This window comes from Rhodnius prolixus, unplaced genomic scaffold (genome assembly GCF_049639745.1).
Source record: "Rhodnius prolixus isolate KJV_2025 unplaced genomic scaffold, Rpr scaffold_3, whole genome shotgun sequence".
NCBI lineage: Eukaryota > Metazoa > Arthropoda > Insecta > Hemiptera > Reduviidae > Rhodnius > Rhodnius prolixus.
The window spans coordinates 9545720-9563520 of record NW_027411603.1 but is presented as its reverse complement, the minus strand read 5'-3'; the positions used below and the strand labels follow the sequence as shown (position 1 = coordinate 9563520).

At 30.5% G+C, this 17801-nt stretch overlaps 2 protein-coding genes and 1 long non-coding RNA gene across 3 annotated transcripts in view; 1 reads left to right on the top strand and 2 right to left on the bottom strand.

Annotated features, from left to right (window-relative positions):
• LOC141452800 (uncharacterized) overlaps positions 1-17801 on the top strand; it is a 107065-nt gene that overhangs the window by 49242 nt on the left and 40022 nt on the right. Inside the window, exons 15-19 of the long non-coding RNA XR_012457627.1 lie at positions 4575-4686; positions 8057-8201; positions 12892-13045; positions 14510-14692; positions 16340-16429. This is a non-coding gene — a long non-coding RNA (uncharacterized lncRNA). The remainder of the gene's footprint in view (positions 1-4574; positions 4687-8056; positions 8202-12891; positions 13046-14509; positions 14693-16339; positions 16430-17801) is intronic.
• Sarm (sterile alpha and armadillo motif) overlaps positions 1-17801 on the bottom strand; it is a 135311-nt gene that overhangs the window by 86736 nt on the left and 30774 nt on the right. The window contains exon 2 of the mRNA XM_074125231.1: positions 14994-15071. Within this exon, the coding sequence (XP_073981332.1) occupies positions 14994-15071 (78 nt within the window). The remainder of the gene's footprint in view (positions 1-14993; positions 15072-17801) is intronic.
• LOC141452797 (uncharacterized) lies at positions 8251-12829 on the bottom strand. The gene is made up of 2 exons (XM_074125238.1): positions 9850-12829; positions 8251-9753 (listed from the first exon to the last, which is right to left on the bottom strand). The coding sequence occupies exons 1-2, from the start codon at positions 9869-9871 to the stop codon at positions 8726-8728; spliced, it is 1050 nt and encodes a 349-aa protein (XP_073981339.1). The 5' UTR covers positions 9872-12829; the 3' UTR covers positions 8251-8725.

The following is a 17801-nucleotide window of genomic DNA, read 5'->3' as shown; positions in this document are numbered from 1 at the left end:
ATGCTTCACTAGCCTTTTATATATAAATATATAAATCATATATATCATATATATGTATACGTATATATATCGTGGTTTAAAAAAACAAATTCAAATTTGTATAAATGTATTAATAAATTATTTAAATATTGTTAGTACTGTGCGAACTAACTTAAAACATCTTTCATAAACGTACAAGTCAAGGTAGCTAACATTTCTATTTCATGTATATACCAGAAATCTTTCATTTCCGATTTCCTTTCAAGGATTGTGTTTTTATTTAAATAAAATTGATTAAAAGCATTTATTTTTTCAGAAAAAAAAAATTGAATCATTGGGAACTGGATACATGAAAGCGACATAGAAACTGATCAACTATAGTTGCTGTCTTGTCTGCAAAATAGAACAAGAAGTATCTTATCAACAAGCAATTCAAACTTTCAATTTTGGGTTTAAAACTAATTCCTTATAATGAGTAACTATTAAAAGTTGCATTTGAAATAAATGATTAAAAAATGTTTCAATATAAACTCAATGACATACTACTTAAATGGTTGGAGGTATGAAATTAGGTGATACTCCACATTTGTTTCACCTATTTATTTCTTTCTTTTTTTTTTTTTTTGTCACTCCTTCTCTTGGCCTATATTTCCTTGTGCCAAATAGAGCCTTCTATTAGTGGGTCTTGAGATTTTTGGAAGGATCCATGGCCTCGTTTTTCCAAGGGCCAATGTCATCATTACCCACAACATTATTCAATGCTGCTGTGCGAGTAATTTTTTAATTAAAATTTCATAGACACAACTACGCTATTTTTAGGTTAACCTTATAAATTATTAACAGAAATATCAACTTGATTACGCACACTTTAACTCCCTTTAATGTAATTTATTGGTAATAAATTTTTAGCTTAAGATTTTTAGAGATGTTTCTACGTGTGCGTAGTTTTTATTTTATGAAAATTTTTGCGAAATCAGTACTCGTTATTATCTTAGAAGTCATTCATATTTGTGCTAAAACTCAGTTTTATCAACCGAGTTTTAATTTTAATTTTAAACTCAGTCTTTTATTATAATATAATTTACTTTTGAGCAAGTTACTCAAACATTTATTATATAAGTTTAAGGTAAAGTTGAATTTAATAATAATCTTCAAATATTTACTTTTATTTATTTGAACCCCTGTTTCACTTTATATACTTTATTTAATTATAGTTAACTTCTCATCATACATTCTATTTTGAGCGTGATTGTTAGCAGTTGATTTCTGAGTGCAAATGACTCAATTATGAAGAATGGAAGGAACATTAGCAAGTTCTTTCATGCGCATGAAACAAACTTTGAAGCTCTAGCATTCATAGCAGATCCTAGGCTGTGTGAAAACGACCTTTTTCGATCCAAGGTTATTGCCAAAATTCCTAGTTTGAAAAAAATTCCATGACTGAAAATTTTACCTTTACTAATGGAACACTCACTTTTTGTAATTTTTTAAAATTCTGGCTTCTACGTTTTTCTAACAATAGTATGTAGCTTAGATGCTTATAGATTTATGACTTTTATTTCTATTATTTTTTTAAGAAAAGTTTCTTTGTAGGACATTTCTAGATGACGGGCAGAAATAGGATTCTCTCACTTCAGTATATTTTACGGTGCAGTTTAGTTTTAAAATTTGGAATTTGAAAGAACATTAAAAGTTAGAACCTTACGAATTTTATTTATTTATTCTAAATATATTAATACATTCCTATAGAAGAAGTTCAATATTTAAATTAAATGATGACGACTTTAATTATATTGTGTAATGAAACATCATTAATATTTTTAACACCATAATCTGGGAGATTTTCAAAATTATCTTATTTTTGGCGTGGAGTACTTTTTGTTACAAAAACAAGTTGTTTGAAACAATACCCATAAATAGATTCATACGTAGCACCCGGATTTTAGAAAGGTGGGGTATAAACCTAAAACGAGAAAAAATGAATTTTTTGATAAGCTATATCAATCTTGGAAGTGTAATTGGAAAAAATTTGGAATTTCATTAATTAATACCAGCCTTATTTATTTTTCTTATATTAAAAGATAAAAATGTCAACAATTACTCTAAATATAAATTTTGTCTAATTAAATGTAATGTAAGCCAGCGTGTTCATTTATAATAATAATTTTATAATTTTCTTTGTTCTGTTTCTTTTAGTATAACTTATGAATTGACCTAGTTGGATAAATTAAACAATTAATTTAAGATTGTCTGCCACCCAAAAGAAAATGACTGGTGTGTAATAAACAATATTATTATTATTTTACGATCAAGAAATGACCTTTATTGGAAACAAAATAAATGATTATTTTAAGATTTTTTAAAAATTTATTTATTTAAAGCGAAATATAACTGTTTGATACACCTAATCTAAATAGCTGGTGCAAGTTATGATTTAAGAGTGGATGTTGTACAATTTCTGTAAAATCAGAATAAGTGAATGACACAAGAGAAAAATTCTCAGATATGAAGGTGAAATAGTAAATTCCACTTTAAGGAATATTAATTACAAGGAATATTAAGCGACACGTTCTCTTAATATATAAGGTAAAGTTAACCTGAAATTACTGAAATGTCTACTTGATTTGCTGGTATCTACTGTGACGATTACGAAAGTTGGGCACGATCTGTGAACCGTGAAGTTCCTCTTCCAGAAATTGGATAAAGCAACAAGGATGTTTTGATTACTTTTCTTTAAGTAACTTAATAAATTTTATCATATTCGAAATGTTGATACATTTATATAAATATTTCATGTATTATTTGAAACAATCTGGCATATTGCCCATGTCTGTTTGCCAGTCCTTAGAGGTTAACAACCTATAAAAAGTAAATTTCGACAAAACTTTTGTCATTATTTAAGAAAATCAAACTGTTATTTACATGATTATTAGAGAAACCAATTGTTATTTGATATTTACTCATCACGGCAGAATATTAATGTATAAAGCTACTATCCATATTATTCAAACTTATGCCGCCGTGACCTTGTAAAAACAATGATTCATCAGGCACATGCTACTGTTATGCGTTGATAAGGTCTCAGCGGCGTCTAATAATTGGATAGGTAGATTTTTGTCTAGTCAGTGAAATTAAAGTTCCACTAGTTAAATGTTTCTAACTAATTAAGTTAATTAACTTAAACTAATACAAAAAGTATGTATTAAAGAGGTACAACATTATTATTCTTATTTTTTAATCTAGGTTATACATTATTTTTATCGTATCTAATCGCATTCACTTTGTTTCTTACGTAGTGATATAACTTTGTCCTGATAAGTCATAACTATCTGCTACATAAAGAGATTTCATTTTGATTTATAGAAATTCCTTCCTTTGTACCTATTTTGTTTCATTATTTTGGTTATTTTCTCCAAAATTGCTGCGTTAAATATTTTCAAAAAACTAAGACTGCTAATTGTTCATAAAAATACTTTGCTCTTCCGAGGGGTTTATGCTGTTTGATAATCACTAAATTGACATTTCAAGTTGCAACTTGAATTCGGTACATTTCTTTCAGGTAAATAGTTTTTACGATTAGTCAAATACAAACTTTCTTACAAATCATTTTATATATTCTCTTTTTATGGGCATCTCTTAGACTGTTGGTTGTTCCTTACAGTACATTCCTCATGGTAGGCTCTTACCATACCCATTTTGTAGTATTAATGAAACGAAAGAGAAATATTCAGTGATTCTAAGTGCCACAACAGCCTAACTGTTAGAGGCGAGGCGGTTCCCGGTCTAGACTTTGGATTTCGTCTAATGGTTAATATAAGAAATTTGTGGTAAAGTACTTTTGCTGTAGGACATTTGACACGCTTTTGTATAATATGAGATATAATAGATTCAAGTCATGTGGATTTCGGCTGATCAGTGGCATGCGTTTTCCGCGCCTTAATCTTGGCAAAATCGCTCGGCAAATGCCTCTGCTATCCATTCGAATATTTTTAAGAATTAAAATGCAAAGATGTGAACATAGCTCAGCCTCTATTCGGTTGTATACAATACAGGTTTGTAAGCGCAATTATGAAAAAGTTTCTGAGATTACCTACTTTGATCTCTACACAGATCTGTAATGTTAACCAAACCCGTTAAGCTTCCTCAGCTCGGGAAATGGCAAGACTGATAAAAGATGCCTGACTGATGGCATACTTGTAATATTTGCAATGCTTTACATACCCTCCGTACGCTTCAAATTCTCCTATTGGTCCGATTTATTCATCACGGAATATATATATTTTTTAAATTTTTTGTTTAACCAAGTGTTTAGTAGAAATATAATTTTTTGTCAGCTTGGTGAGTGCAATAGGAGACTAAGAAAAGATAGTTTGACAAAGGTATCTATTTCTGTGGTTTAGTTGAGCTGGCCTGAAGCCTAGAAATTGTAGTCGCATCTCTCTTGATATATATAGCAACTGTTCGCTCGTATAGCAGGTGATATAGGTTCATTTTACCGTCTGAGAGATATGAATATACTATTCTAGATACAAATTTATGGATATATATGTATATATATATATATAAAAGCACTTTATTTCTCTCTGTCTTTACAGGAAGAAGATTACAGGGAAAAGAAGGAGAAAGATTTTACAGCTCTGCTCTGGACTAACTCACTCTATCACGCAGTTCAAATACTGAACGCCAAGGTCAAACGATGTATCTAATGTATGTCTATTTGCCTTAAATCATTCTATCAGAAATTTTATAAATAGATCGGGGATTACAAACAGAAGTCTTAATCTTTTTGGCTTTTAATAGAGTCTAAAAATACTTAGATTTGATGAGCCTTTTTGTATTTCTTTACTTTCTTTGGTGAATTTGAACATTTGTTTATGTTTAATTTTCACTGAAAGCCTTACAATTCAGTGAAGTGGCATTTTTATGGAGTAATTACTCTAAATGATTAAAACAATCCGCCAGAATTTCCAGAAAATAGCGAAAACCGAAAACTTTGGAAAATTTGTGCATTTGATCAAGTTATTTTTTCTTTAAATTCGGTATTCAGTTTTTGTTAATAGATCCAGGAGAAATCTGAGGAAAAATATTGTGATGTCATTTCGTCTTCATCTTTTTTTGAACTTGTGGGTAGTTATTATATTACACAGAAATAGCATTTATATTTAAACATTAATTTTTTAATAAATATTTTAATTTCTCTAGTGGTAATTCGTGGAGAAAGGTCAGGGGATAAGCGAATACTTTTTACTTCGAAAAACTAGATTTTCTGCTTGGGGAACAGCAGATCATTATGAAACAAAAAATTTATATTGCTAAATGGTGAACTTATTTTTTTTTTTAAATTAATAATTTTGTTACTTATTTAATTCAATTTGTTAAATAGTAGTCGTTGATGCGCGGTATTCTACCGATTAGTTGTCGAGATTCGTAAACGTTACTCCTCTGCACATCAAACCTTCTCAGTACGATCTAAATTATGCAGTCGCATAATGATCTGAATTGTTTCACAAATAATCTGTGAATTTATTTACATTTATGTTTGTTTATTGCACACATTATATTTATTTTCTATGCACCTTTCCTGTGAAAGAATACCAAAAAGGTATGAAACAAAAGTAGTTTTTTTACGTAATTAAATAAAGTACCTAATTAGGTAATCCATAATATTTATCATGCCTAATCATTACCTTTTCTCATTGCTACTTATATCGTTATGTATTGGTGATATCATAAATGTTGTTTTGATATGATGACATAAAATACATAATACTCTTAAAATGTAAAGGATCTTTCTTTCCAAGAAGGAGAAATTCAATGTTATTTGCTTTGTTGGTAATTAGAAAGGTACTTCAAATATAATAATATTTGTACATTATGTACTAGTGATGTCATTTTTGTTTTTAATGAATGAATTATTTGTTTATCTATATTATTTTATTTTTCCTTAGATTTCGTCAGAACAAACTATTTGAATTGTGCAGGTTTTAAAGTTCGAGTTTTCATCGTAACCGTTTAGTGGTTCTCTCAGTATGAAAAACTGTTTTTTACAAATCGTACTGTGTGTGTGTGTGTGTGCTTTGTGTGTGGGTATTCATAACAAAACTAAACGAAAAACGCTGAAATTTACAATTTGATGTTTGTTTTTTCTGGAAAACAATTTCAATGATTTTCTTTACACTTAGACAAATTATTGACACAAGTGCTTCCACAAATTTTATTTGTAACTAATAAATTAGATGTTTGTCCATTATTATAATAAAGGTTACTATGGTTGGCTGGAGTGAACAAGTACAAATTTTCTTTAAAATTCGACGTTTCTTTCGGACACAAAATTTTTAATAAAGTTTTTATGTAGGGACGCCCAGTTTTTAGGGAGAAAAGAAATTAATTCTCCAGTAAAGTGCTCTTTCAGTATATTGTACGCTTCTAATACCTATATAACATTTATGAGTATAAAAAGAATATCAGTCCACCGTGAGTGCGGTTTTCAGTTCACAGAACGGGTTTATCATTAACTGTAATTTTTTAGGAAATTCAGACGGATTTCTTGTAAAGCTGGAACGAAATGAATTAGGCCTATCACTTCAATTTGATCATTCCCAGGGTATATTGATTTTGTTTTTAGGTCATTTGAGCTGAGACGCTTTCTTCAACAAAATCTTTAATACGATGAACGTAAAAAGTTTTGAAGTCGAACTGTCTTTTTAGTGCAATTAATGTAATGTAATGCATGTAAACTCACTCGTCAAATATAAAGTCTTATATTCCTTTTAGTAAGGGACATTGCCACATATTGCAATTTAAAAAAATTATGTACACGTTAGGTACTAATTATTGTAAATAATAAAATATGCTCGCACCTCACCTATCTTGCCAGTAAGTAATAAACTTATATTAACGTAGGTACTCTGAAACAGCTGTAACATGCGCAAACGTGCATAACTTACATTCCTACCGGATCTAGTTATAAAAAAAATCACTCATCCAAGAAAAAAATATAAGGTGGGGTACAGCCAAGCCCAACTTAGAAAGTTCATTGCACTGCCACCTGAGTGTGGTGAGAGCTAACTTTGGCTCATACACTCTCACTCTTCTATCTGCGTCGTCTGGTGCACTGATTAACATATCATATACAACTACCTCAGAGTTTATGGGGCGGCAGGTTTTTCTGACTGTCTACGTTTTGCAAGTGAGTGGGCAGGAAACGTGGAGGGAGTGACTGGTACGGAAGTTCCTAGCGTTCTTTCTACTCTCTAGGCGACCCCAAACTCCGTTAGAATCTGCCATATTAACATATTCAACAAAAGATATTGTACCCGGACAACCAAGAGCAACTGCATCCTGCATTTGTGGTCACTCTTTAGGTCTTTGTAAACCCACTCATGATTGGTTATCTTAGTTCACCTTTATTGTTGGTTTCCGTTACTTGTATTTATTCTTTATTCTGCTTTTTTTTCTTTATTAAACCAGTTTGTAAGTAAAAATGAAAATTTTGCTCGGTTAGAGGATTCCTAAATTTTATTAAATCTGCAGCTTTTAGTCTACCAGCTTTCAGACACCAGATCATAATTACCAAAGTAGCAATTGTGAACTACCTAATCGAGCATACAGTCAGTAATTGTTCACATAATTAGATTCTAATTACTTAACTATGGGTACAAGCGCTAATTCTAAAGCTGATTGCAGTTGGATAGAAATCAAAGGCACGAAGGAGTCTTTTTTGGTACTATGTTCGCTTCCGAAGGATTCATGTGAAAATCATGTATTTTCCGCCATAAATAGTATCACTCGTATGAGAAATTTCCACTGATTTTAGGGGAAACGGGGTTCTCAGGAAACTGCTGTGTTAAGTTTTCCTCCGCAAGTGGTCCTGCAGCATACAGTTTAATATTCTGCCCACATCTGCAAAATCAGAGATCATCAAAAACATTGCCAGAATTCTAAGTTTGTGCCAAATTACTGGAGAATTGTTTAACAGATTTTGCTGAAAAGTCTTTTGGATTTTTCTGAAAAGGCTTATCTTTAAACCTTTAATGATAATTGCACATTATATTCTTTATTTCTTTTTTAATTTCAGAAAAAGTGATTTTAAGTGGCTTCTGGATTCCGGAGGAGTGGCCGAATGCTCTGTTCAGTACGTTGCTTTTTGAACTTGTTGGAAAAATCAACCCTTATTCTCACTGCCATTTTCATTTATTTGATGGATATTAAAAGCGCTATAGGTAAATATGTCACAATTGCGATGATTAGATGTAGTTGTAATTACAGTTCTAATAGTTGTAATAGTATTAGATATAATTGTAATAGCGCCAGTGTGAGAAAGTCGTGAAAAAGCCCCACTTTTCTTTGTTTTCAAATTCCTTCGAGGAAATAATAGATATACATATAATAGTTAATATACCTTTAATTTATTATTATTAAAGTCTTTATTTATAAATGTTACATGCTTAATAAAGAGAAATACAATTCAAAATAAAACAATCATCTCAAAAGACATTACCATGGTCATAGACCGTCGGTGGAGTCGAAAAAACAAAGAAAAAATTCCATTGAAATGAAGAAAATATGCTTCAAGATAACTAAATAAACTATAAACAATATTAATTCAAATGAGCAGCAGAAATATAAAAGTATTAATATTAATTATTACGGAATTAAGAGAGAGTGAGCTAATCAAGTAAAAATACTACTGTATAATTCTAAATTCTTACATAAATGGAGATCAAATCATACAATAAATAAGAGTCTATGAGTAATTTAGAACATGCACATACGCAGCTTTGATGTAACTAACAGTTGAGACCCAGTTACGACCGTTCATGTATGCCAATGCTTCCTCTCCAGATAGTTGCAGCTGGCCAAAATATCCGAGCCTAATGTCGGATAATCTCGGGCAGCTTGCTATAAAGTGGTACACACCGTCAGTTACAATATCATTGCACAATTGGCAAGTATCATTTTCAACTCTTTGGTAAGGAGCAGAGCTGCCTAACTTCAATATACCCACTCGAGCCTTCATTAGCCAACGCGTGTGTTCCAGGGGCAGGTTACAACGCAAGTAATGATTGTTCCCAAGATCAAACTTAAGCGCTCTATATAAGGGATAAGAATCATGTTCAATAACTTTGTTCGCAATTTGCGCTTTGAAGTTTAAACTAATCCTATTTTGCAGCCGACCAAATATATCACTCCACCTATTGATATTACTTAAATTAATTTCCAAATTTAATTCACATTGATCCATTAGTTTCAAGATAGCTTTAAACCAATAGAGCTGCTTCTCAACAATATGTTTAGCAACAAGTTTAGGGAGTCTACTATCCGGCATGTTAAAAACCTTAAGAATATAATTACAGTGTAACTTGAAAGTATGTGTGAAAATTGGGAGGTAACCAAGTTCATTATAAATGAACGCCATTGGAACAAACATCGGTAATCTAAACAATCTTTCAACAAAGAAGCGAAATAATTTTTCGAGTTCATCGTAGTAAACACCTCCCCACACTTGAGCACCATAGCAAACTATGGAGCGACTAACAGCATTAAAAAATCTAAGTTTAGAATTATATTCTACATTATTAGTTTCTATAAGATATTTCCATAAGGTATTTATTCCCTGTTTCGCTTTGGAGAGTTTTTCTTTTAAATGGCTGTGAAAAGTTAATTTAGACGACAGAGTTATTCCTAAGTAATTATAGTTATTGACAACTTCTATCTTTTCTCTGTTAAAAAACCATCTCTCATTCTTTGCCAGTTTTCCTCCATTAAATATACCTTTAATAATAGTAAATAAAACTATTTAGAATTCATGTATGTTTTTGTGGTGAATATTTAAATTTAAAAGATTGAGATGTAAGCAAAGGTACTTACAACAACCAATAAATCCAGCCATGTAGTATGAACCCAAAACATAATGATGGGGAGATCCTATCTCAAGGGCATCTTTCTCAGGTGATCAGCCCTTGGTCCCAAATTGTCTCCTAACTAACTCTGTCGGCTGCCAACTGTATCACTGACGGATGCGGTTGGATATGTGCCAGTAAAAATAAATAAATAAACCTTTATTTGCGCAACACTAGAGGTACGAACAAGACGTACTTCCTAACGGGTACGATCATAAATCTGTTTTATTGTTTTAACAGATATAGTGATGTAGAATTTATGATAGTGGAATCGTACTGTGTGTACGCTTGCCTTCTCATGTAATATCTTACATATTTGTGGCCTCAATTAGTTTTATTTCAGCTTTATTACATTGTTTTTTTAAAATCAACTAAAAATCTTTCTGCTTTCAAATGTTTATTTCAGTACACTATATACGAGGGTCGTTTGAAAAGTCCGTGCAAAGTCAGAGAGATAGCACTACTGGCGCGTATCGAGGTTATGTTTAGTTAGTAGCATCTCTTGGAAGAACACACACCAAGTTTCAGCCAGATCGGTCTATTTCTTTGTGTTTAGCATTCGTTTGAATCGAGGAAGTCGAGTGATTTTCAAAAAATGGACGAAAAAGAATTTCAGAAAAAGCTGTTCCAGAAGAATCCGCAGGACTTTAAGCGTCGTTTCGTCACTGTGGATGAAACATGGATACATCACTACACTCCTGAGACCAAAGAACAATCTAAACAATGGGTTACCAAGGGGGAATCTGCGCCAAAAAAGGCGAAGACCGTTCCTTCGGCCGGAAAGATTATGGCGACTAAACAGGTCTCATTGGTGAAAGAAATTCTCGTCCAACCCTTATTTATTTATGGTAATTTATGATTGCAACAAGATTTGCGCACCGTTCAGTCTAATCTTTCTGAATTGGTGCAGAGAATGAGAAATCATTGTATGTCGTTGGATATAAATCGTGCCCTTACTTCTCAGTACAATACAATATATAGGACTGTAAGAGTGCTTGGCGAGACAGAGAACAGACATCTTCGTCTTAGAACTAATTTAAAAAATAAAAAATAATTTTATTTGCCAGATTCGGTTGCTTTCAGACAACTTCTTAAGGTTCTCTATTGCTGGTAGGTACTATTCGATTGTAGCCAGTGATACGTACGAATATGCATTTTATGTAGCAGATTGCCAGAATCGTTGTACCATATTTTATTTACTTGCCCTACCTTAAATCATTTAAGATCGATATATTTTTACATGACTATGAATGCTCCCTCAGCTCTCTATTAAGTAATCTTCATCACATTCAAAAAATAAACAATATTTATAATTATTTTCTACACGCCATGCCCCTAAGGGATCTTATAAATTAATTATTTCTCATTATCTGTTTTATTTAATTCATCCTAAGTATTTCGTTTTAGTTTATTTTTTAAATATTTATTTTCTTTCTATTATCCGGAATTTTCTTTTCTATTTGTTTTTATTTCCAGAATAATCCTATTTGCTTCAATTCCCTTTGTTTATTCAATTTTATAATTATGTAATTAAAGTCTTGTATTTTGTTCTAATTCCGTAAACAAAGTTGCTCTTTATTTTAAATTCTTATTTTGTCTGCTTAGTTATTACCATTTTGTATAAGATTTTTTACTGACCTTACTTTATTTGTAAAATTTAAATTTTAAACAAATAAATTATAATTATTATTAGGATAGACAATAATATATTCTGAAAGAAGTTAGATTCTTTTAATTGGCACAGAAAAAAAGAAAATTATGCGAACAAAATATATAAGTGAATAAAATGTTGCAACAGACTAAAAGATTGAGATACTATTGTTTATACTATCGTGACTGTTGGAAATTGCATAACAAAGTCTTGATTAAGTTTTAACTATCATAATATGTGCTTGTTTGTATATTTAGAGGACACTTGAATATGTAATTACACGTAGCATCAAAACAAACAGGGTTATTAGTGTTTTGGTGTAACTTGAGTTCTTTACATTATGCTTGTAGTATTAGTAAAGCCAAATTATAAAAAATGTTGGAGATTAAATTTAAAGATATTTTTTTGCGATTTCCTTATCGCATTTCTTCCAGTGAATCCATTACATCAAGTGAATGTACGCTTCCTTTAATTTTGTAATATTTGTAAGATTTTAATACCCCTAGATAGTATTACATCGGATTTTCTTTTTAAAATTGAGGCAAAAGTAAAAATTGGAAGTTTAAAGTAAACTTAAAGTCAGAACGCTGATTTTCATTCTCATATTAGTTTTTACATATTCATAACCAAATGGGATTGCGCAGATTTTCTTATGAGACAATTTAATTATATCCCTCTTTTATGAAATAAAGAAAAAAGAAAAATTTCTGATAGTCTTTTGGGCAGTAAATTGAAATGTAGATTGGTACTTATTCCTTTCCTACTAGCCTGTTAAGCGAAGGAAATGATATTATTATTATTTTTTTCAGGGGAAGCAATTAAAAGTGTTGCGTCTTGAATTGTTCAATTTTTCGAAAAAGTTTGAGATTAACGGGCTACATGACTTCTTATTATACGGATGCGCAAACCTGAACTTCCCAAATTTTTGCCTTTCCATCGTCTTCAAGTTAATCTCACTTATTTCACGAGCGTTACATGCCACAAATTAACAATATACGAAACGGACAGCTTTTTCCATTCAACCTTCTCCCTTATTTTGATCAATTTTTGAGATTAACACAGATCTTTTAAACTCTCTTCCGATCATAGTGCTGGGAATTATGCGCTCTTTCTTAAGCATTCTTCTTAATCCAAACTCCCTAAGAATTCTTAAGTATACGAGCAGTTTGTAGATACTTGTAGTACCTAGATGAGTCTTATCTCCCAGTTTTGGCGATCTATCGAGAGCAGTTATGTTTATCTTCTACAACGCGTATTCATATCTTTTCTTTAAGCGATTTTAAATTTATAAGAAAAAGAAGAGGAGTGGGAAAGATAGCATTGTGTATAACTATTTGAATGTATTGTAATTTTTTACAGAATTCCTGAAACTAGAGAAATCAATTGCTAACGACAAATTTTAAAGAATGAGATTTAAATCTTTTACTTCTGATATGAAGTATCTACTGATTTGGACAGAAAGGCCAAGGAATAATATGAAATGCCTAAAACTTGATTAGCCATTATTATTGCGGTGAGTAAATAACTAAAGTTATTGAATACTAAATAGTTTTTAAAGAAAGGTCATATTTATCAAGCCTAAAGTGACTTGGATGAGTTCATTAAAGTGAGGTTCAAGCACTCCTATGTACTAATACTCTTGACACAGATAATGATTATGAATCGCACTAAGATGTTGATGTAAATAAAAAAATAAAAAAAATGAGATAAACTTATTTTTGAAAAGGTTTGTTTGTTAATGTGGGTATTATTCCGTTCATTGACAACAAATGCAATAGATTACATACTAGTGAGAATTTGTACTGGATGTCTTTTTCATTGTGATAATGAGTGAGTAACTAAAATTAAGTTTATTAAAAGTAATCATGTACTCTTAATATTCTTATTTCATTTCTATTTGGTTGAAAATATCCTTTGAGAATGTCCGGAAATATAGCGTAAGTTAAAAATGTAAATCTCAAGAGATAAAAATTGCTGTTTTGGGCAACCAAAATAACCTTACAGTAATCGGTTCTAAAAATGTTGTAAGAGTTTATTATTATTATTTCCGCCCACTTTTAAACTAATTCTGCAATCCTAAACCAACGGTAGCAAGGAAACTACGATTCGTACTCAAACGTTGTGTTTATAAAAATTTAATCGCTTAAATTTTGATTAAATTTAAACATGTAATCGTCTTAAAATTCTTAATATTTAATTTTAATGTTTTTATTAAAAATTTTAATTGATTAAATTCCAATTAAATTAAAAGTGAATTTACTTCAATCAACTAATTTTGGTCGATTAAATTTTTTAACTTTAATCACGATTAAAATTAAATTTTGTTTTAATTCAATTGGAATTTAATTGGTTAAATTTTTGCCCATCTCTGAAATTAAGTTGCTTCAAGTTCAAATGTGCCGTAGCGCCTGATGAAAACCAACATTACTGTAATGCATGTATAGTCTAACCATTTCGCCGTTCTTTTACAAGACTTCTATCTTATTTTATATGTGAATACAAATAAAGCTGTAGTTTTATCTGTCCGTCTCTGCTTTCTTTTCAAATCTCTCTGTATATGCGTCTAACATAGAGGGAGAGATTTTGATTGCTTGTGTGTGTTTTCGTGAATTTGATCTGTTAGTTCTGTCTCAGAAGCGGAATTGAAAATTAGCTCAAAAGATATTAATAAAAAAGTTAAGTAAAAGTAAAGTAAGTGCCTATTTTTTCAGGCGGGCTTTACGTCCAACTACCACATTAGGCATCGTGGATGAAGACAACTTGCAAACACACTTTACTGTAAATTTCTTTTATTAACCATTAAATAAAATCCGAGGCCTAAGACCGGGAATCAAACCCAGTACCACAATGCGTATTTGCTTTGCAGGTCTCGCCTCTTGGCTACCGTGGCGCCTATATTAATAGATAATTAATTCATTGTAGCAATAGTAATTACTGCAAATTTAATAAATTAAAGATAAATTTGACGTTTGTTAAGGACGAGGAGTTTAATTATATGGAATATGCTTCAACATATAGAATTACATGCAAAAACCCCTGACATTGCTGGAACTCTGGTGGAGTAGCTATCGCCGAATAAAGAGAAGTGAAGGATTGTTTTGTGGGAAATCAAGGAGATTGAACTGGGAATCAAGGATGACTGGCTAAATGAGAATGGAAGGTAAAGAAACGTAATTAATTAGGACATGATCTGTACATTGAGATCTCCATTGAAGCTTTAAAATGAGCAGTAACAAATTGTCGGTTTCTGATTGGGTAAAAGGTTCTTATTAGATCAGATTGTGAAAAAAAGTTCGGAGGTTATTAGTATCTGTGGTTGTATAATAGTAAGACTAACCGCTTGCTTTCAAGCGATTTAGTAAAGTGCCTACAGGTATAAAATGAAAATAAAAGAAACCAATATGCCTTTTACATCATTTAAAAAAAGAACATGCAGTAGAAAGAGTTATTTAAAAAATTACCTTAAGTTTAAGATCCAATGGGGAAGGTCTTTGAAAACTCCAAGGATTCTTTGAGAGTCCCGGTGATAATGCATCTCCCTGCAATACATACAATTTAAAAAAATAAATATTAATTTAAGAAAAATTATTATTATTAAGAATTGCAGTAAAAGAAAGCGTTGTGTGGATTATGGATTTCACACTATATTTTTACTTCCTTTGAATGGGGAAGTATTGCAATCGTGCAGATTTTCAATCTTGAATTTTCATTAAAAATGCACATTTATAAATCCATTTTAAAAAAGTTAGTTTTACAAAAAGTATGAGTGTCTGTGTGTTGTCAGCATAACTCAAAATCGAAAAAATCTCAGAACAGTATTTGATGTTCTGTTTAGATCTCAGCAGAGGTCGCTATGATAACGTTTCGGCCAAAATCGTACGACCGAAAGTGCCGTTTTACTGTCCAGTTTTTCAATTTTTTATGATTTTGTCGAAAACGGGTCGGTGTTTGGTTATATTTCGTGCGATATTATTGCAATAGATACATGGTGATTAAAACTTTTATTTGTAACATTTTGTCTAAGAATCTTCATTTTTATTTTGCTCTCAGGAAATAGAGATTGTTATGATTCCTTCTAAAATTCCATTTCTGTGCAATTTACGGAATCATTATCTGTGCAATAATAATGGTATTTAAATCCGTAAGAAGAAGCAAATCGATTAAAACAATAGAAAATACATTTTACAGATTTCACCTTCGCTTTTAGCGAATTCTTTCCAAAATGTTTTCTAATGATTTTTATTTAAACGTCGAATACGAAGTATAAAAGTTTTATATAATAATTATAAGTGTGACAGAATTCCAGGGTGAAAGAATATCAGTCCAGCGGAAGTACAGCAGAAGATGGCATCTTTTTTCAATTTTCTTTAGAGATTTGTCAAAGTATTAATTAATTTCAATTTAAACATAACATATTTGTGGGATTTTCTTTTATTAGTATCTCTTTGCGTAGTGTTTAAAAAACAAACCAAAGTTTTTTGCTGAAGGGACACTTTAATGTTGTGCATAGATCTATCACCTAACGAGGATTTAATAATTATTAACATTCCAAGTTTGAAAAAAAAATGGCTTTACCGGAAGTGTGCATTTCCTGCTAACATTCTTATTATATTTAAGAATAACTTAAATTTATTTCTAAAAAGCATTTTGGTTTAGTGATATTAAAGCCAAAAAATGTGTAGTAAATATATTCAAGAAAATTTTGAGTAGTTGAGAAAGAGATAGATGTATGAGTGTAACTTATTTTTAATTTAATTTTCCTTATTATTCTTTGCTATTGTCTAATAATTAATCCTTCTTTTTTCAGAAATTACAGATCAATAATAACGAATATCGTTTGGAAAATCTAATTGAAAATGCTTACCAGTCTGTTAACAATTAACCAATCTTTGTTCAGGTATCTCTTTAAATATTTTATTTGAATGTTTATTTTACGTTTGTACAGAAGGAAAATGAAATAACTAATAAATACAGCCATTTGTAACCATGTTATTTTAATGATAAAACAGGTGGTCGCAAATAATACTTTTTTTTTTAATAAAGAAAAAAAATCAAGGATAACACTAACCAATCCAATACTGCCTTTAAAATGTTAAAACAATTTTTTCGCATGAACACACCCGTATGATCATGCTTTTTTAAGTTGTCTTATAATAATTATTTCGCATGAGTAGTCTTACATACCAGTTACGCCCAACCTTCAGACCTTCGGATAAATTCTCGTGAAAATTCTGTGTCAAAATGATATAAATCCTACGAAAATCATTGAGCCGTATTTAAATTTCTAAAGCGTTTTGTAAAAAGTTGTCACAAAGTAGCTTAATTGTTTGTATAATCCTTATAAGTATTGGCGAGCTTTACAATTTGAATTTCCCGAGAAAATGGAATTTCGAAAATTTGCTGTCAAAAAGCAATATACAAATAGCATTATTACATTATTTTTTTCACAATTTAAATTTAATTTATAACTTAAATGAAATAAAAACCCATTATCATTTATTTTATGTTCAGTTTAATAATTGAATAATAAATATATTATGTCTAGTTTTAATGATTACATCCGGTTGGTTTGGTTACAAAAAATAAATAAAATAAAAAACTATTGTAGGTGACGTATGCAAATAATATAACATAATATTTCCGGCGATAATCGCCCACAACATTGCTAATTAAAGAGTTAAAAAAAACAAGAAATGCGTACTAATCTTTTATATTTGTTTATAAAACATTTATATTCCTCTTGTTTTTACTGTGGATTCGTAATTATGCAGTAATTATTTACACTAATTAAATGTTTGTTTCTTTAATAGTCTCATTTAATAGGTTCATTTATTTTTCTAAACCATAAAATTTTGTAAAAAAATCAATTGTGATCACCCACTCTTACTGCAATTCATAAATTCTAATACCAAAATGTTCTTTAAGCTATGAATTTTTACTAAATGTTTTTTTCTTTCAAATTGTATGGAACAATTAAACCAGTAATTACTTGAGGAGCGTCGTGACATCTCACTGAATCTCTCGAAAACTCTTATTCCTGAATTATATTTTTAAAAGTAGTGAAACGATTTTTATTAGATTTAGAATTTTTGGTTGATTTTTGTAATTTCCACTCAATTTGGAACTGAGCTTATACTAACCGGGCTATTTAGAGCTGGGACTGACCTCAGCACTCCTCCTCAAATTCTCTACAAAATCATTTTCTCACAACAAACGTTTAAAGACAAAAGATTCTCTTAAAATCACGACTTACTACTGCAGTCATTATG

Excerpts from the sequence above, each read along its gene's own strand:
- LOC141452797 (XM_074125238.1), bottom strand. The coding sequence starts at position 9,871 with ATGGCTGGATTTATTGGTTGTT. Across the intron at positions 9,754-9,849 it reads GGCTGGATTTATTGGTTGTT|GTATATTTAATGGAGGAAAA; the intron begins GTAAGTACCTTT and ends CTATTATTAAAG.